The following is a 21,506-nucleotide window of genomic DNA, read 5'->3' as shown; positions in this document are numbered from 1 at the left end:
AATGGGCAAGACAAAGTATTTAGGTGGCTTTGAACTGGGAATGGTAGTAGGTGCCAGGCACACTAGTTTGAGTGTGTCACGAACTGGGTTTTTCGCACTCAACAGTTTCCCATGTGTATCAAGAATGGTCTACCACCCAAAGGACATCCAGCCAACTTGACACAGCTTTGAGAAGCATTGGAGTCAACATGGGCCAGCATCCCTGTGGGACGCTTTCAACACCTTGTAGAATCCACGCCCCAACAAATTGAGGCTGTTCTGAGGGTAAAAAGGGCTGCAACTCAATATTATGAAGGTGTTCCTAATGTTTTGTACACTCAGTGTATATCTTAAATGACCATGTTTTCACAAATGTCATGATATAATCGTCAAGACCTTTCAAAAGATTAGGGGACATGGCCAGGAAGTAAAATGGAATTAACTGCCTTAAAGTTACTGGGTCCAGGAAGAGTAGCTGTTGCCTTGGCAGTAGCTAATGAGGATCCTTAATAAATACAAATACACTTCTTATGATATCATGAAAATGTTCACTATCACACCTCCCTTTGTGTCACATGGTAACTTTTCCAGTACAGTAACCTTGTTTTATACGCAAGATAAAAGTGTAAACAAATGCTGTATGCTCTACCGACAAAAAAAAAATCTAGACAGAAATTACAATTAGTTCTTGATGCATATGACAAAGACGCAATGCTAAGTTTTGTCCACAAGATGGCGCTAGATATAAGACAATATGCAGAACTCTTGGCCTGCTGTGGCAGTGCACACCCGGGTTGACAGCCTCACAGCTGGTGAACAAGATCACTTTGGCCGCGCTGTCGTAAATATTCCAATATCTCCACAACAGACTCAACGCTGACTAAGTGTTGTTGAGGCGAAAATGACATAACTAAATAAAGGAGCATTTGTAATTTGTACAGTGACAAGTACACCGAAATTATTTACTGACATATTTACATGAGACCTATACTGACTGATATGTTATGATATGTTGCTACTATTGTCTATAATATGACAATTATTATAGAAAAACATAAAACCTTATTTGGAGAGAGAGAGAGAGATGGAGTAGCTTCCTGTATCATTGATTCATTTTCGGAGAAGTCGTCAAACCCAGACGAAGTTTATCCCTGAATGGTTCATGCCGATTCTCCGTGGCAGGGAGCCAAGAGGTTTTCCCATGTATGGCTCACGTCATTCTCCCACCCTTTTATTGAGCCACTTTCGTGTGTGCCCTCCTATATGAGGACACACACGACATCGAACACAGAGCCAGAAAGATCACTCACACACACATACACGCACACCACCTTTCACCAGTTAATGCAACAGAGGTCAGGAATTGGCACTTTCCTTGAGAGAGCCTGCCAGAACACTTTTTTAATATTAGCAGACTTGATATAACACTTGTTATGAAGTCATCAGACATGATATAACACTTGTTATGAAGTCATCAGACTTGATATAACACTTGTTATAAAGTCATCAGACTTGATATAACACTTGTTATAAAGTCATCAGACTTGATATAACACTTGTTATAAAGTCATCAGACATGATATAACACTTGTTATAAAGTCATCAGACATGATATAACACTTGTTATGAAGTCATCAGACATGATATAACACTTGTCATAAAGTCATCAGACAAGATATAACACTTGTTATGAAGTCATCAGACATGATATAACACTTGTCATAAAGTCATCAGACATGATATAACACTTGTTATGAAGTCATCAGACATGATATAACACTTGTTATAAAGTCATCAGACTTGATATAACACTTGTTATAAAGTCATCAGACTTGATATCACACTTGTTATAAAGTCATGACACCATTGCAATGTAATGATACTGTAATAACGCCTGGAACAGAAAATAGAACTTTCATCCACCTTCACTTAAATTCACTTAAAGTCACAGTTCATCAGAGGTCCGTGTGTGTTCAAATCAATTCAAATCAAATTTATTTATATAGCCCTTCGTACATCAGCTGATATCTCAAAGTGCTGTACAGAAACCCAGCCTAAAACCCCAAACAGCAAGCAATGCAGGTGTAGAAGCACGGTGTGTTCTGTTTGGTCTGTCTGTTGTGTTGTCTCTGCCTTGTCAATATGTGTTTATTTTCAACCATGATCTGCGCTGTGCACACAAGGATTCGTCTAGGGGTTAATTAACACATTTTGCATATAACCTTTCGCCATCAGGTGTCCATTGGCACTTCAAGCTAATGTAAAAGGCGCCTAAATAGATAGGTATTTACTTATATATATATATATATATATATATATATATATATATATTAGCAACATAAAACTGCTGTATAAGAAAGGAATTCATAAACCACTGGAATTAGAATGGTACAATGGGGATAGATAGTAGCGGTCCAAATTGGCTGTCTAGCCCTTTCCGACTGACCTCGGTACCGCATATAATCACTGCTACATTTCAAATTGAAGAAAGACTTAAGCCCCATTGTCCCAATAATAAATGCGGTACCGAGGTCCGTCGGAAATTCGTTTGGATTTGAACGCGCGCGGGGACGAACACAGCACACCGTTATTTTGGAGATGCGCACTCACTCTGTCGCTCTCTCTCTCTCCCCCCCCCCCCTCTCTCTCTCGCTCTCTCTTTGTTTTTGTTCTCTTATACACGCACCATGCACGTACTCTCTCTCGCACTCTCACACACTCTCTCTGTCTCGTTCCTCTCCCTCCTGCCTCTCTCTCAATTCTTTCTATCTTTTTCCCCGGATAATTCTTCATCCAAACCTCAATCACGTATGATTGCGTAGAGAGAGAACCGTGAGCCCATTCACTCATGCCTGTAGGCGAGAGGAGAGCACCCGCATACCCTCCATACGGAAGGAAATAATCCATTACTCCAATCGTGTTGTCTGCAAGGAAACCGGCTTTTTGGAAGATTTTTATAGTCTAAATACGAACAATAATAACGAAACGCATATGTTTTTCTCTCATTGTAAAGCCAAATCACCATGTTGCTGCTGCATTCTCACAGATCATTATCTTTCCCCGACCGTGCTCGGAGGGTCTGCTGATAGAAGGGCTGGTACAGATGGCACAGATGCCGGTAGTCCCGGAGAGTGAGTGGGGCAGCCAAATGGACCGCCGCCTACCCTTTGTCCCCTCTCGATTCGGTTTTGACTTTGGTTTAATACATTGACAAGTTATGAGACGTTGCATTCACCCAGCTGTTGATGAAAATAGTTTACAGTGAAGTTTAAGGTGTCTCGAATGCATTATGGTGCTGGATATTTTGACACTCACGGACTTTCCGTGCAAATGAGGATTATACCGAGGGGACAGTCGTGCTTGTCAGACCTGGAATACCTGAGACTCAATTTTGCGCACGCACGCTCCGATACACACAAACTTATTTACCACAGTTACATTTTTTTTTAATTGCCTAGATTATGCGTAAATTGGTGGCATTTATACTTTTCCTGCAATGAATTTGTGTATTTTCTAAGGGGTCAGAATGACATTTTGCTAAATCCGCGTGGATCGTTTTTTTTTTTTTTTTTTTTTTTAAATGTAACGGTTCTTTTTGCTCCAAACTATCACACAACCACTCGATCTCTGTCCAACGACTCTTGGTTCGGTTCGGCTCGCCCGCGAGGGAGATGGCCGCTATCGCCAGCTCCTTGATCCGTCAGAAACGCCAGGCGAGGGAGTCAAACAGCGACCGAGTCTCCACTACAAAACGCCGTCCTAGCCCCAGCAAAGATCCTCGTTCCATATGCGAGCGCCATTTCTTGGGGGTCTTCAGCAAAGTCCGTTTCTGCAGCGGAAAGAAAAGACCAGCCGCTCGGCGGCGACCAGGTCAGTGCTGTAGTTTTGTGTGAAACGGTTTCCCCGCCCCTCGACCGAGCTGAGCTAATGCATTACTGCAGTCAGATGCCTTATCTTAATAAAGGCTGGAGGTAGATTTACCCGCGGTGCCTGAGAATGCAATGCGAAAAATCCACCTGTTCCATAGCTCACGTGTTGTCTGTCGAGAACCACTGCACAGTTTACCCATATCCTACCGTATCAGCCTCAATGTAAAAGTATGTACATGTTGTGACGTTACCGATATTAATGTTATATTACCGTGATCATAATGATCGATTATTTTAGCACCATTATTGCTATTCTATCCTATAGGCTGTGCATTTCTATTAGAAGGCAGGGCAGATATTGGCTATAACCTACACATATTCACATATATTTAAGCTTGCTAATTAACATTCATTTTATTTATATCTCCCCTGCCATGTTGAAATGAATGCTTCCTTAAATAATTCAATAATTCATGGAGATTGAGACTGAGTGGAGATAAATTGCACCGCATTGCACAGAGGCTGTTTCAAGAGTAAATGTTTAATGGTAAATGTTTAATGGTAAATGTTTAATGCAGAGGGGAGGTTTACTGCAGTGTAGGGAGGTAGCTATAGTGATTAAGACGCTACCAGCCATATTGATGGACACAGACTCTGGGGCTACTACGCTAAGCTATCATTCTTCCCCTTCTCCTGGTGCACAGATAAAGAGGAACTGGCCAATCACTCCCCTCCTTATCCAGCCAAAGGCTGTCATGTGATGAACGGGAGGTGCACTGTCACCACAGACAGACAGATAGACAGACCCAAACCACAGACAGACAGATAGACAGACCCAAACCACAGACATACAGATAGATAGACAGACCCAAACCACAGACAGACAGATAGACAGGCCCAAACCACAGACAGACAGATAGACATACCAGAATCACCGACAGAGATACAGACAGACATGCAGAATGACCAGATCCACCAACAGGCAGAACAAAACAGACAGACAGACAGACAGACAGACAGACAGACAGACAGACAGACAGACAGACAGAGAACAAAACCACAGACAGACAGGCAGAATGACAGACAGACAGACAGACAGACAGACAGACAGACAGACAGACAGACAGACAGACAGACAGACAGACAGACAACAAAACCACAGACAGTCAGATAGAACAGAATCACAGACAGATATACATACCAGAATACATGCAGAATGACCAGATCCACAAACAGACAGAACAAAACCACAGACAGACAGATAGACAGACCCAAACCACAGACAGACAGATAGACAGACCCAAACCACAGACATACAGATAGATAGACAGACCCAAACCACAGACAGACAGATAGACAGGCCCAAACCACAGACAGACAGATAGACATACCAGAATCACCGACAGAGATACAGACAGACATGCAGAATGACCAGATCCACCAACAGGCAGAACAACAGACAGACAGACAGACAGACAGACAGACAGACAGACAGACAGACAGACAGACAGACAGACAGACAGAGAACAAAACCACAGACAGACAGGCAGAATGACCAGATCCACAGACAGACAGACAGACAGACAGACAGACAGACAGACAGACAGACAGACAGACAGACAGACAACAAAACCACAGACAGTCAGATAGAACAGAATCACAGACAGATATACATACCAGAATCACCGACAGACAGAAAGACATACCAGAATCACCAACAGAGATACAGACAGACATGCAGAATGACCAGATCCACAAACAGACAGAACAAAACCACAGACAGACAGACAGACAGACAGACAGACAGACAGACAGACAGACAGACAGACAGACAGACAGACAGACAGACAGACAGACAGACAGACAGACAGACAGACAACAAAACCCCAGGCAGTCAGATAGAACAGAATCACAGACAGATAGACAAACACACAGACAAACAGACAGACAGACAGACAGACAGACAACAAAACCCCAGACAGTCAGATAGAACAGAATCACAGACAGATAGACAAACACACACACAGACAGACAGACAGACGTTATATTATCATACTGCTGTAATGGTTAGAACATTTTGACAAGCAGCCTTTGCTGGAGAAATTTGTCTGTTAAAAGAATGTTGTTTTTCCTTCTATCTCCCTCATAAGATGCATCCTCCAAACCTCCACAGGTGTCCCGTAAGGGCGGCAGGCTAGGTCAGTAGCTCAGCCTCCATCCGTGTGTGCTGTGTTTTTTTCCGTCTCCACCCCCCGCATCATCTCGCGCCCATGTTGATACCCCTTTTGCTAGGAAGGGAGGGTGGGGGAGGTGAGAGGCTGGGGTGGGAGGAGAGGACAAGGGGAAGGTGGGGCTGGGTGGGTGGTGGGAGGGTGGGGCTTGGTGGTGGTAGTGGGTGGGGATGGATGGTAGTGGGTGGTAGTGGGTGGTGAGTGTTGGGGTGGTTGAGGGTTGGGAGGGGTGTGTAGTGGGTGATGAGGGGTGGGGTGGGTGGGGGTGGAGGGTTGGATGGTGGGGTGGTAGTGGGTGGGGTGGGTGGAGGATTGAAGGGTGGGTGGTTGAGGGTTGGGAGGGGGTGGAAGTGGTTGAGGGTTGGGAAGAGGGGGAACGGGTGGTAAGTGGGTGGGGATGGTTGAGGGTTGCGAGGGGGTGGAAGTGGGTTGGGGTGGTTGAGGGTTGGGAGGGGGTTGTAGTGGGTGGTGAGGGGTGGGGGTGGTTGAGGGTTGGGAGGGGGTGGTAGTGGGTGGGGGTGGTTGAGGGTTGGGAGGGGGTTGTAGTGGCTTGCAGTACCTGTCTGATGCCAGTGACTCCTCTGATAATTGTTTTGACACTACTTTCAATTTGGATTTCTCCTTTTTCTATTTTTCCTGATTTCGTATTTTGTGTGATTTAAGCTCTCTTGCAGTAGTCTCTTCTTCTTTGGTTACTCTCTCCCTCTTCTCCTTCGCTTTTTATGTCTCCGTCTTTCAGTTTGTCTGTCTGATCAGTTTTCACTCTGTCTCTTCCCTCTGCTCCTCCAGTGTGTGTTTAACGTGTGTTTAACATGTGGCGTATTGTTGTGTGACTGGGTGGAGGTCTGTTTATCCATGTGTATTGATGAGCTGTGTTTCTCCCTGTCTAAAGTGTCGACTATAGAGATTGAGGTGATCATTCATCATTTCATGGTCATAACGCCATTTGTCAACATGCCCAACTGTCCCTGTTTATGTCTGTACATTGTCACACTAAAGGTTGTGTAATTTTGAATACACACAGGCTTCCTATGGGAGGCATATCCTGAGCACAGACACAGGCAATTTGTTCTGTCCACACGTCTCCCTTAAACTCATACATTAAACTCTACTTCATTTGCACGCAAACGCATCCACCCAGACACACAGCAACGGAGGTTGGTGGCACCTTAATTGGGGAGGACGGGCTCGTGGTAATGGCTGGAGCGGTACTGGTGGAATGGTATCAAACACATGGTTTCTATGTATTTGATGCCATTCTATTCCCTTCGTTCCAGACATTATTACGAGCCGTCCTCCTCTCGGCAGCCTCCACTGATATCATATCCACTGCCACACACAACACAACACAACACAACACAAAACAACACAAGCATGTCCATTGTGTTTCCCGCCCCTCTAAATGGAGCAGATTTGTTCTGCTGTCAGTGATCACTAAGCCCATGTTCAAGCCTTTATTCATAGTAGTGCAGTTATCACATGTGATTTAGTGAGGGTGCTACCCCCCACACCATTCCTTCCTTCCCACACCTCTCTCCCCCTCCACCCCACACCACACTCCCTCTTCCCCCACACCACTCTCCCCCTCCAACCCACACCACACCACTCTCCCTCTTCCCCCACACCACTCTTCCCCTCCCTCCCACTCACACCACCTCTCTCTCCCCCTCCCCCTACACCACTCTCCCTGCCCCCATCCCCCACACCACTCTCCACCTACGCCCCACACCACGCTCCCCCTCCCTATCCCCACACCACTCTCCACCTACCCCCCACACCACACCACTCTCCCTGCCCTACCCCCCACACCACTCTACCTGCCATACCCCCCACACCACGCTCCCCCTACCCCCTATTCCCCACACCACTCTCCACCTACACACCACACCACTCTCCCTGCCCTACCCCCCACACCACTCTAGCTGCCCTACCCTCCACACCACTCTCCCTGCCCTACCTCCTCCCTAGACTCCACACCACTCTCCCTGCCCTACCTCCTCCCTAGACTCCACACCACTCTCCCTGCCCTACCTCCTCCCTAGACTCCACACCACTCTCCCTGCCCTACCTCCTCCCTAGACTCCACACCACTCTCCCTGCCCTACCTCCTCCCTAGACTCCACACCACTCTACCTGCCCTACCCCCCACACCACTCTACCTGCCCTACCCCCCACACCACTCTCCCTGCCCTACCTCCTCCCTAGACTCCACACCACTCTCCCTGCCCTACCTCCTCCCTAGACTCCACACCACTCTACCTGCCCTACCCCCCACACCACTCTACCTGCCCTACCCCCCACACCACCATACCTGCCCTACCCCCCACACCACTCTCCCTGCCCTACCTCCTCCCTAGACTCCACACCACTCTCCCTGCCCTACCTCCTCCCTAGACTCCACACCACTCTCCCTGCCCTACCTCCTCCCTAGACTCCACACCACTCTCCCTGCCCTACCTCCTCCCTAGACTCCACACCACTCTCCCTGCCCTACCTCCTCCCTAGACTCCACACCACTCTCCCTGCCCTACCTCCTCCGTAGACTCCACACCACTCTCCCTGCCCTACCTCCTCCCTAGACTCCACACCACTCTACCTGCCCTACCTCCTCCCTAGACTCCACACCACTCTCCCTGCCCTACCTCCTCCCTAGACTCCACACCACTCTCCCTGCCCTACCTCCTCCCTAGACTCCACACCACTCTCCCTGCCCTACCTCCTCCCTAGACTCCACACCACTCTCCCTGCCCTACCTCCTCCCTAGACTCCACACCACTCTCCCTGCACTACCTCCTCCCTAGACTCCACACCACTCTCCCTGCCCTACCTCCTCCCTAGACTCCACACCACTCTCCCTGCCCTACCTCCTCCCTAGACTCCACACCACTCTCCCTGCCCTACCTCCTCCCTAGACTCCACACCACTCTCCCTGCCCTACCTCCTCCCTAGACTCCACACCACTCTCCCTGCCCTACCTCCTCCCTAGACTCCACACCACTCTCCCTGCCCTACCTCCTCCCTAGACTCCACACCACTCTCCCTGCACTACCTCCTCCCTAGACTCCACACCACTCTCCCTGCCCTACCTCCTCCCTAGACTCCACACCACTCTCCCTGCCCTACCTCCTCCCTAGACTCCACACCACTCTCCCTGCCCTACCTCCTCCCTAGACTCCACACCACTCTCCCTGCCCTACCTCATCCCTAGACTCCACACCACTCTCCCTGCCCTACCTCCTCCCTAGACTCCACACCACTCTCCCTGCCCTACCTCCTCCCTAGACTCCACACCACTCTCCCTGCCCTACCTCCTCCCTAGACTCCACACCACTCTCCCTGCCCTACCTCCTCCCTAGACTCCACACCACTCTCCCTGCCCTACCTCCTCCCTAGACTCCACACCACTCTCCCTACTCTTGATGGATTATGGCGGGCCTGTCCCAGAGATTGACGGCTCTGCCGCCGGTGAGTTGTGGATTGATGGACAGAATGAAGTACGGTTGATCTGACATTAACCTCCACTGATGCGAGGTCAGCTTGCAAGCCAACCCTGGGCTCCACGACAGTACGGATCAAATGGCACATATCTGCTCCAGGACCAGCCCTGGAGTCCACTGGGGATTCCACTGTGGACACTGGCGATGATTCTGATTCTGTTCTGAGGTCAGATGCTACTCCATCAGCCCTCTTTGAACCCGTCCACATGTTCACACTTCACCTCTAGAGAGATCTGGACTCGAATCAATACGGGGTTTGTTTAATTTAAAGGCCAAGAAAATTCAATTGAATAATGAACTTGTATCCAAGGACAATTTAGTTTGTTTATCTCAAACAAAGTACAGGATTATTATTTTCAGATTGTGACTTTCCGTTCGGTCTCAGTTTGATGAAGGTTATTTTGAACTACCACAGAGGAGAAAATAACAGCCTGGTTGTAAGATGATGGAGCCAGTGAATTATACAGTTCGATCACAACTGCCTTAGCTTCAAATTGAACCTAAGCAAATGCATGACTCCATAAGCAGCATCACTACCACAATATAGAGGTACTCCTTTCGAGCCTCTACTGCTCAATCCAAATCTAACACATTTGCTTTCATAAATCCCAAATAATGAAGGACCAAAAAATACCAAATGTAAGATATCTTACTCAGAATGTTTTATTTTCACTGCTAAGTGTCCCTGTTGATAAGCTCTATAGAAGCTAAACTATCCACACACAATCAAAATAACTACACATTAACCATCACAGAGAGTTCAACTTGGTCTCAGAGAATATCGTATTATTCTGTATGCAAAAAGGAGACACTCCATTTAGGATGATATGTTACGTTTTTGTTATGGTAAGTATTCATTTGTGGATGTCCATCACCCATTTTGTATGATATGTTACGATTTACAATTCCTATTCTATGTTACCAATTTGCAAAACGTACAATCTGTTACGAATTTGCAAAATGTAAAATAAGTTCTGAATTTACAAAACATACATTATGTTACGAATTTGCAAAATTCTATGAATTCTAGCCAGGTGGCTAACGTTAGCTAACTGCTAACGTTAGCTAGGCTAGGGGTTAGGGTTAAGTTGAGGAGTTAGGTTAAAGGCTTAAGGTCAGGGTTAGCTAAAAGGGTTACGGTTAGGGGAAGGGTTAGCTGACATGCTAAGTAGTTACAAAGTTGCTAAAAAGTAGTAAGTAGTTGAAAAGTAGTTGATATATATATGATGACATTCGAACTCGCAACCTTTGGGTTGCTAGACGATCACATTATACACCCGACCAACCATCCTATCTTATGTAACCATACCAAACGTAACATATCATACTAATTTAAGTGTCCCAGATTTACATTTACTATGTTATGTCTAGTCTATGACACCAGGCTGGAGAATTTGCAGATGATTGTTTCTCCTAACATGATCTTCTAGCACCCCCACCCTTTCTCAACGTTAAACATACTTTTTCACACGTTTTTTTTCTTGCAGTCGGCGAAAGACTCCCATAGCCTCGGGCTAAACCTCATGATCCACCTGCTCCGTCACAAGCCCAGCACCAAATGTCACAAGCACCACAAAGTTGGACGGCAACTCAAGTTTCAAGTTTAACATTTTAATGTCACGTGTACAAGTACAGTGAAATGCCTTTCGTTCAAGATCTAAACCCAACAATGCAGGAATCAATCAGAATGTAATACTAAAAATAACAAGGTGGAACAAAACCACATGAGATATAAAAAATAAGTAAGCATACTATATACAGGGTCAGTTCCAGTACCATGTTGACAATGTGCAGGGATACTGGAGTGATAGAGGTAGGGGTAAGGGGTAAGGTGACTAGGCATCAGAATATAATCCTCAGCGTTAAATAAAATTACCATAGCCTTTGATTGGGCATCAGATGTAGAGTTGAAAGCCCTTAACGGCACAATAAACGTTGTAGATATTTTGTTAGTTAAACCCACATTATGAAGTACTGGTTCACCGAAATCTCCAGGCCCATCTAGAAGCAAGCGGTTAGTTAGGGCTGAGTACTAACTTGTGATTTTTTTGTTTTTATCTCATTGACGTCAGTGCATGATTTACTCAAAAGTTCAAGTTTAAGTGCATAAAAAGTTAGGATTTGTCTCTTGGTGAACAGTGTGAATCCACAAGTCACTCTCCTGATAAAAATAGTAAAGATGTAGATAAGATCAGGCAAATGGCAAACACCAAAACCCCAAACGTAGGTCAGCTGCCATAATATATTAATACCAGATTACACCATCACCTTCAAGGACCACCTGTCAACATCACCAGTGTACAAGAGGGCAGTAGATACTGTATCTCTAATGGTTACAGGTGCGTCAGGATTCAAGGATCAGTTTGCCACGTAGAGGTTAGGAGATACCTTAGCTAGCAAGTTGGCAATGTTCAACAAGATAACAGTTTTCATAAAAATGCATAGGTTACTATCGTGTTACAAGACTACCTATGGATTCCTTTGAATTTTCTTGTACCAGACCAAGTCTATTCTGACCCCTGACCCTGACACCAACCTGGTAACCCATCCTCAACATGTGTTTTACTAGTTTGTCAATGTGAACAGCAGTGGCAAGGTGTCAGGCAGTAGGGGTGTGGTCTGACGTGCCCCTGGGGGGTGGGGCGTGGTGGGGTCTGTCCTTTGTTTCAGAGCCGCAGCTGAAGGGCATCGTGACACGACTGTTCAGCCAGCAGGGCTTCTACCTGCAGATGCAGCCGGACGGCTCTATCGATGGCAGCAAGGACGAGAACAGCGACTACAGTGAGTAATTGGTTCGGCACTACTACTCCCAGCATGCCCCATGGTTACCAAGAGTTTCTGGCCTCATTCCAATTCCTTAAAAGTGTGTCCTTCCTTCCTTTGTTTCTTGATGTAATCATTGGTTAGACGTGATTCGACAGGTAAATGCAAAGGCTCCACCACATGGCTTTCACCTGTCCAGTCTTTTCTGATCAGTGAATGCTTCAAGGAAGGGTGGAAGGACTTATAAATACTCTGAACTGGGATACTCACCCTACCCTATTTAACATCCCTTAATTTATGGTATTGCATCATATGAGGGGAGGACCATCCTCCGTGAATTTGAGGAAAATAAAAAATAGTGAAACATTTAGATACAACTATAGTAAATATATTCACGTCAACAAATAATTGATTATAACACACTGTTTTGCAATTAAGGTCTACAGTAGCCTCAACAGCACTCTTTAGGTTAGCACCATGGTGTAGCCGGAGGACAGCTAGTTTCCGTCTTCCTCTGGCTACATTGACTTCAATACAAAACCTAGGAGGCTCGTGGTTCTCACCCCATTCCATAGACTTACACAGTAATTATGACAACTTCAGGAGGGTGTCTTCCAACCTATCAGAGCTCTTGCAGCATGAACTGACGACATGTTGTCCACCCAATCAAAGGATCAGAGAATGAATCGAGTACTGAAAGCATAAGCTACAGCTAGCTAGCACAGTGCATAAAATGTGGTGAGTAGCTGACTCAAAGATAGTGAGACAGTAGTTGAACAGTTTTGAACAAATGTATTTCTTCAAAAATTAAGGGGAAGTAAGAGAGAGCGAGAGCTAGCTATATTTCGTTGTATTTTCTTTTCACGTACTTAGCTAGCGGATGCAACTAGCTAGTTTGGCCTACTCAAACACCCGGCTCAAACAAAGCGGGATGCTATGTTAGCTAGCTGGCTATGGTTATCCAACACTGGAACTCTTCCACGTCAAGGTAAGCTTTTGGTTTTATAAATGTATTTCCACTGTGGCTCTCCGGTGTAACTGCAAAACCTTTTACTCGCCCTAGAAGAGCTGGTTAGGCTGTATTCATGTTATGTCATGTCATGTCTAGAGCGTAGGTGACTGCTTCTGGCAACAATTTAATTGCGTTTTTTTGCCAATGTTTAACGACACCGGCCATATTCAACGGGTGTTGAGCGTTCGTAAATTCATCAGTAATTCTGCACTCTAGCACACTCAGTCGAGAGTGCTCTGAAATCGGAGTAGATAGCCAGAGTGAATTTACGAAAGCATCCTATGACGTTAGCTAATATGGTGACAACAATGGAGGCTGTGTGTAGCGGTTATGATATGAAGGTTTGGCTTTGGAAAGTTTTTTTTTCCGCCTGGTTACAGACAGCTGGTGTGTTGTGCACAAGCAAAGGGAAAAGGTGAAAGGAGGAGAGTGCATCAATCAAATTTATTTATATAGCCCTTCGTACATCAGCTGATATCTCAAAGTGCTGTACAGAAACCCAGCCTAAAACCACAAACAGCAAGCAATGCAGGTGTAGAAGCACGGTGGCTAGGAAAAACTCCCTAGAAAGGCCAAAACCTAGGAAGAAACCTAGAGAGGAACCAGGCTATGTGGGGTGGCCAGTCCTCTTCTGGCTGTGCCGGGTGGAGATTATAACAGAACTTGGCCAAGATGTTCAAATGTTCATAAATGACCAGCATGGTCGAATAATAATAAGGCAGAACAGTTGAAACTGGAGCAGCAGCACGGTCAGGTGGACTGGGGACAGCAAGGAGTCATCATGTCAGGTAGTCCTGGGGCATTTATCAATGTGAGAAGGAATTATACAACAGGCAAAGTGATCGTGCTGTTTGTATTTGGTTGTTATTAAAGTAAACTGTTTGTGTTTGTGATCAACGGTGTATTCAGTCTGCGATTCTGTTGAAAATACGTTTCTTAAACACGGAAGCAAACTGAGCGAAACAGGGATAAACATACCGGAATTTGTCCAATAGAAACTCACGTTTGCAACTGTTGGACTAATGATTACACCCTAGATCAGCTAGATGCAGGCTAGAGTGTGCAAGGCAGTGTTGAATCTGTCTGCCACCTTAATTATTCACACGTTGTACAGCTTTTATTCTTCGGCCAGGTTGTAGAAACCACATGATCATTGGGTAGAGGAAAAATGTGAGCATAATGCAGTAAACTACACTTATCGATTGTCACTGGTGTAGAGAGGAGTAGGCAGGAGGCAGTCGCAGGTTTAGAACTACTCAATTGATTCATAGATCAAAGCGGGACGATGACTCAAACGCTGGCTGTGCTCAAAATATATCTTCATAAACAGAAAGGCACAAAGTGCAAAATATAAAGTATTCAGAAAATAGTAGAAGTGATTCCTGTCAGGAGAAGAAGTAACATTTACCATGACCGACAAATGACAAATGACAGAGGGAGTATATATACAGTGATAGAGTGGGGATTGGAACCATGATGACGAGACAAGTCCGGGGTTGATGACTGAAGGGCGTTTGTCAGCAGTAGGTTCGGCAGCAGCTAGGAGGCCAGCGACACAGAACACCTGAGCTGGACTGGAGGGATAGCCAAAGCAAAGGCTGGTGTGACATCGATGTTACATTGAGCTGAGTAAATGGAATATGAATGACATTCATCCAATATGCTGTAATAGAAATAAGGCCATGCTCATGAAAAAAAAGAATCGCCCTCCATCATCTTAAACAGCACCGACACTCACTGGTTTACAGTGAAACAAAATGTGTGTGAAATTTTGTTCTAGTTTAGTGCCAACATCTACTGCCAAGATCTATACCTCAAACAATGAATTGGTTTGAACTTTTAAACAATGTCTTGGAGATGAGTCAATTCACACATATTATTTTGTGCCTGTGAGACAGTGTTAGGTGTGCTAAAAACCTCCAAACTTGTAATAAATCAGATCATAGTGATCTGAAGACTGCTTTTCTTAATCAGTGGTAAAATCAGTGTAATAATGACAACTACACATCCTAGGGGTCAATTCCATAGTAACTTTTATTGAGAAAAATAACTATTTTGCATTCAAATGTGCATGTCCAACTGAGAACACTGAAATATACAGTTGAAGTCAGGAGTTTACATACACCTTAGCCAAATACATTTAAACTCAGTTTTTCACAATTCCTGACATTTAATCCTAGTAAAAATGCCCTGTTTTAGGTCAGTTAAGATCACCAGTTTATTTTAAGAATGTGAAATGTCAGAATAATAGTAGAGAGAATGATTTATTTCAGCTGTTATTTCTTTCAGAACATTCACCGTGGGTCAGAAGTTTACATGTACTCAATTAGTATTTTGGTAGCATTGCCTTTACATTGTTTAACTTGGGTCAAACATTTTGGGTAGCCTTCCACAAGCTTCCCACAATAAGTTGGGTGAATATTGGCCCAGAGTCAGGTTTGTAGGCCTCCTTGCTCGCACACGCTTTTTCAGTTCTGACCACAAATTTTCTTTAGGATTGAGGTCATGTCTTTGTGATTTCCATTCCAACACCTTGACTTTGTTGTCCTTATAAGCCATTTTGCCACAACTTTGGATGTATGCTTTGGGTCATTGTTCATTTGGAAGACCCAAGCTTTAACTTCCTGACCGATGTCTTGAGATGTTACTTTAATATATCCACATAATTCTCCTCCCTAATGATGCCATCTATTTTGAGAAGTGCACCAGTCCCTCCTGCAGCAAAGCACCCCCACAACATGATGCTGCCACCCACATGCTTCACGGTTGGGATGGTGTTCTTCGGCTTGCAAGCCTCCCCCTTTTTCCTCTAAACATAACAATGGTAACAGTTCTATTTTTCAGTTCTATGGCCAAACAGTTTTCAAAAATGTGTTTCATCAGACCAGAGGACATTTCTCAAAAAACTACGATCTTTGTCCCCATGTGCAGTTACAAACCGTAGTATGGCTTTTTTATGGCGGTTTTTGAGCAGTGGCTTCTTCCTTGCTGAGCGGCCTTTCAGGTTATGTCAATATGGGACTCGTTTTACTGTGGCTATAGATACTTTTGTACCTGTTTCCTCCAGCATCTTTACAAGGTCCTTTGCTGTTGTTCTGGGATTGATTTGCACTTTTCGCACCAAAGTATGTTCATCTCTAGGAGACAGAACATGTCTCCTTCCTGAGCGGTATGACAACTGCTTGATCCCATGGTGTGGTACCGTCAGGCGTTTGGAAATTGCTCCCAAGGATGAACCAGACTTGTGGAGGTCTACAATTTTTTTCTGAGGTTTTAGCTGATGTCTTTTGATTTTTCCATGATGTCAAGCAAAGAGGCACTGAGTTTGAAGGTAGGCCTTGAAATAGATCCACAGGTACACCTCCAATTGACTCAAATTATGTCAATTAGCCTATCAGAAGCTTCGAAAGCCATGACATAATTTTCTGGATTTTTCCAAGCTGTTTAAAGGCACAGCCAACTTAGTGTATGTACACTTCTGACCCACTGGAATTGTGATACAGTGAATTATAAGTGAAATAATCTGTCATTAAACAATCGTTGGAAAAATTACTTGTGTCATGCACAAAGTAGATGTCCTAACCGACTTGCCAAAACTATAGTTTGTTAACCAGACATTTGTGGAGTGGTTGAAAAACAAGTTTTAATGACTCCAACATAAGTGGATGTAAACAAGTTTTAATGACTCCAACATAAGTGGATGTAAACAAGTTTTAATGACTCCAACATAAGTGGATGTAAACAAGTTTTAATGACTCCAACATAAGTGGATGTAAACTAGTTTTAATGACTCCAACATAAGTGGATGTAAACTAGTTTTAATGACTCCAACATAAGTGGATGTAAACTAGTTTTAATGACTCCAACATAAGTGGATGTAAACTAGTTTTAATGACTCCAACATAAGTGGATGTAAACAAGTTTTAATGACTCCAACATAAGTGGATGTAAACAAGTTTTAATGACTCCAACATAAGTGGATGTAAACAAGTTTTAATGACTCCAACATAAGTGGATGTAAACTAGTTTTAATGACTCCAACATAAGTGGATGTAAACTAGTTTTAATGACTCCAACATAAGTGGATGTAAACTAGTTTTAATGACTCCAACATAAGTGGATGTAAACTAGTTTTAATGACTCCAACATAAGTGGATGTAGTTTTAATGACTCCAACATAAGTGGATGATAAACAAGTTTTAATGACTCCAAATAAACAAGTTTTAATGACTCCAACATAAGTGGATGTAAACAAGTTTTAATGACTCCAACATAAGTGGATGTAAACTAGTTTTAATGACTCCAACATAAGTGGATGTAAACAAGTTTTAATGACTCCAACATAAGTGGATGTAAACAAGTTTTAATGACTCCAACATAAGTGGATGTAAACTAGTTTTAATGACTCCAACATAAGTGTTTGTAAACTAGTTTTAATGACTCCAACATAAGTGGATGTAAACTAGTTTTAATGACTCCAACATAAGTGGATGTAAACTAGTTTTAATGACTCCAACATAAGTGGATGTAAACTAGTTTTAATGACTCCAACATAAGTGTATGTAAACAAGTTTTAATGACTCCAACATAAGTGGATGTAAACTAGTTTTAATGACTCCAACGTAAGTGGATGTAAACTAGTTTTAATGACTCCAACATAAGTGGATGTAAACTAGTTTTAATGACTCCAACATAAGTGGATGTAAACTAGTTTTAATGACTCCAACATAAGTGGATGTAAACTAGTTTTAATGACTCCAACATAAGTGGATGTAAACTAGTTTTAATGACTCCAACATAAGTGTTTGTAAACAAGTTTTAATGACTCCAACATAAGTGGATGTAAACTAGTTTTAATGACTCCAACATAAGTGGATGTAAACTAGTTTTAATGACTCCAACATAAGTGGATGTAAACTAGTTTTAATGACTCCAACATAAGTGGATGTAAACTAGTTTTAATGACTCCAACATAAGTGGATGTAAACTAGTTTTAATGACTCCAACATAAGTGGATGTAAACTAGTTTTAATGACTCCAACAAACTAGTTTTAATGACTCCAACATAAGTGGATGTAAACTAGTTTTAATGACTCCAACATAAGTGGATGTAAACTAGTTTTAATGACTCCAACGTAAGTGGATGTAAACTAGTTTTAATGACTCCAACATAAGTGGATGTAAACTAGTTTTAATGACTCCAACATAAGTGGATGTAAACTAAAGTAAGTGGATGTAAACTAGTTTTAATGACTCCAACATAAGTGGATGTAAACTAGTTTTAATGACTCCAACATAAGTGGATGTAAACTAGTTTTAATGACTCCAACATAAGTGGATGTAAACTAGTTTTAATGACTCCAACATAAGTGGATGTAAACTAGTTTTAATGACTCCAACGTAAGTGGATGTAAACTAGTTTTAATGACTCCAACATAAGTGGATGTAAACTAGTTTTAATGACTCCAACATAAGTGGATGTAAACAAGTTTTAATGACTCCAACGTAAGTGGATGTAAACTAGTTTTAATGACTCCAACATAAGTGGATGTAAACTAGTTTTAATGACTCCAACATAAGTGGATGTAAACAAGTTTTAATGACTCCAACATAAGTGGATGTAAACTAGTTTTAATGACTCCAACGTAAGTGTATGTAAACTAGTTTTAATGACTCCAACATAAGTGGATGTAAACTAGTTTTAATGACTCCAACATAAGTGGATGTAAACTAGTTTTAATGACTCCAACATAAGTGGATGTAAACTAGTTTTAATGACTCCAACATAAGTGGATGTAAACTAGTTTTAATGACTCCAACATAAGTGTAAACTTCTGACTTCTACTGTACATATTTTTATATCAAATGGAAACACCTAGCAAAACATCCTTTGTGTGCCACTGTGTGAATGTAAGTGTCACATTGTTTTGATTTAAACAGCTCTAAAGCCTGTGATTGTCGCAACTGCTTTTTCCCTGTGGATGTTCATGACTTATAATAAAATCAATCGAAGGAACTTCTTTCTCAGGAGACATCTGGTCCAAAGGATCTTTTCACACCAGTCATTTCTCTTCACTTTCATGGTATGAAATTCATGGTATGAAATGACTGTTGGAAAATTTTTATCAGGGGATGGAAGAGCGCAGTAAACTGGAAATCATTTAGCAAATAGAACCAAAAATACGCCCTACTCCATTTGTACCTAATAAATCATTCCCTCTGAGAGACGCCTCATGTTTAGAGACTGAACACGATAGAGAAGAGGGAAGGAGAGAAAGAACTGTCCCGGGCTGACTCATGATGTCCTATTGATATCATTTCTGATTAAGAAGTTGTCGTATAACCAGATTGCAGCAACCGACTGGTCTCTTTCACTACTTTTTGCCGTTAGGAAATGAAATTGTCATGGGAACGACGTCATATTTTGGTTGTTAACTGGTCAGATATCCAGATAACAACCAGATAACAACATATTCTGCTAAAAACCCTCTTCCTTTAGACAACTTTAGACAACTACCTATTGATCTGTGTGATGTATTAGTATGACATTTGTTGAAACTCAATGTTCAAATTCAAATCTCATCATATCTATGCCAATATAAACCAATGTCCATGAAAATGTGCAAACCGATTTGATTGGAGGTACACAACACACGGCTCTCGTCATGAGCCGTCCGGTCGCTACCGAGAACCTAACCAAATGTAGCAGGTGTAAAAGAAGCGCCTGAAACTCGATCCCCCAAGATATTGGTCTTAATGAGAAGGGGGGGGGGGGACTGTCGGGGGAGGTTCTCTTCTGCACTGTTTCAACCAATCCGGTTAGTGGAGGAGGAGTTAATGAGAGGCTCAGGAAAACATTGTTGGTTATGAGGCTCATGAAGACATCGTTGGTTATGAGAGGCTCAGGAAGACATCGTTGGTTATGAGAGGCTCATGAAGACATCGTTGGTTATGAGGCTCATGAAGACATCATTGGTTATGAGGCTCAGGAAGACATCGTTATGAGAGGCTCATGAAGACATTGTTGGTTATGAGAGGCTCAGGAAGACATCGTTGATTATGAGAGGCTCAGGAAGACATCGTTGGTTATGAGAGGCTCAGGAAGACATCGTTGGTTATGAGGCTCAGGAAGACATTGTTGGTTATGAGAGGCTCAGGAAGACATTGTTGGTTATGAGAGGCTCAGGAAGACATTGTTGGTTATGAGGCTCAGGAAGACATTGTTGGTTATGAGGCTCATGAAGACATCGTTGGTTATGAGAGGCTCAGGAAGACATCGTTGGTTATGAGGCTCATGAAGACATCGTTGGTTATGAGAGGCTCAGGAAGACATCGTTGGTTATGAGAGGCTCAGGAAGACATCGTTGGTTATGAGAGGCTCATGAAGACAATACACAGTGCTAGTTCTTCTTCTGCTCTAGCATCTCCATGGCTATTGCTCTTGTTTAGCATCAGTTGTTAGAGAAGGCTCTCTCAGCTGCAGTCTGCCGTTGTATACCCCCTCTCCCCCCCACACACATCCTCTCACCAAGTCTCACCCAATGGATTTGTGTCCGTCAGGATTATAGGAACTGCCCTTCCCATTTCGACGGCCCAGAACTTTCTAAACCGTCCTGGGATTTTATTATCTGCAGAGCCCACACTGTATTAGTGCATCAAACAGGCTTGCCTTCCTGTTTGGATTTGCCTTGGCCGATTACAGCTCCTTTGGATGGCTGACATTCCAAGGATTTGGTTTCCTCGAGCTCTTTGATACATTTGTCTGCCCTTTTGATGGATGCAGATTTCTGGTCTTTTTTTTTACGTTAGCATTTGGCAGGTTAGGCCAGCTTAAGTGGGTGACTGTCAGAGAAAGTTGCAATTACAAACTTGTGAGTACAGGTTGGTTGTTAAGTCATTTGCCCATGTATTTGCACGCATAGAGACCATGATTATTGAGTCATTTGTCAGGTTTTCTCTTCCCGAAGTCAAGTGTAGGACAGCTCCTGTCTCATGAGTTAATTCACAGTTTTTGAGCAAGTGAATTGAGAGCTGTGGCACTTAATAATAATTTCATAGCGATGCCGATTTCTATTCTACACGTCTTACCAATTCTCTGATCTCAGGCAATAGTAGGTCTGTCTGTGGCGACTGCCTCTGATATGACTGAACCCTA

At 43.4% G+C, this 21,506-nt stretch overlaps 1 protein-coding gene across 1 annotated transcript in view; it reads left to right on the top strand.

The window, feature by feature from the left end:
* The first annotated feature begins 11,387 nt into the window (after positions 1 to 11,387).
* The window catches only part of LOC139375840 (fibroblast growth factor 12), a 37,358-nt gene continuing 27,239 nt past the window's right edge, over positions 11,388 to 21,506 (top strand). The window contains exon 1 of the mRNA XM_071117753.1: positions 11,388 to 12,357. Within this exon, the coding sequence (XP_070973854.1) occupies positions 12,306 to 12,357 (52 nt within the window). The 5' untranslated portion in view covers positions 11,388 to 12,305. The remainder of the gene's footprint in view (positions 12,358 to 21,506) is intronic.

The sequence above is a fragment of the Oncorhynchus clarkii genome, chromosome 20 (assembly GCF_045791955.1).
Source record: "Oncorhynchus clarkii lewisi isolate Uvic-CL-2024 chromosome 20, UVic_Ocla_1.0, whole genome shotgun sequence".
Taxonomy (NCBI): Eukaryota; Metazoa; Chordata; class Actinopteri; order Salmoniformes; family Salmonidae; genus Oncorhynchus; species Oncorhynchus clarkii.
Note: the sequence above shows the minus strand (reverse complement) of the source record. Positions and strands in the feature narration are given on the sequence as shown.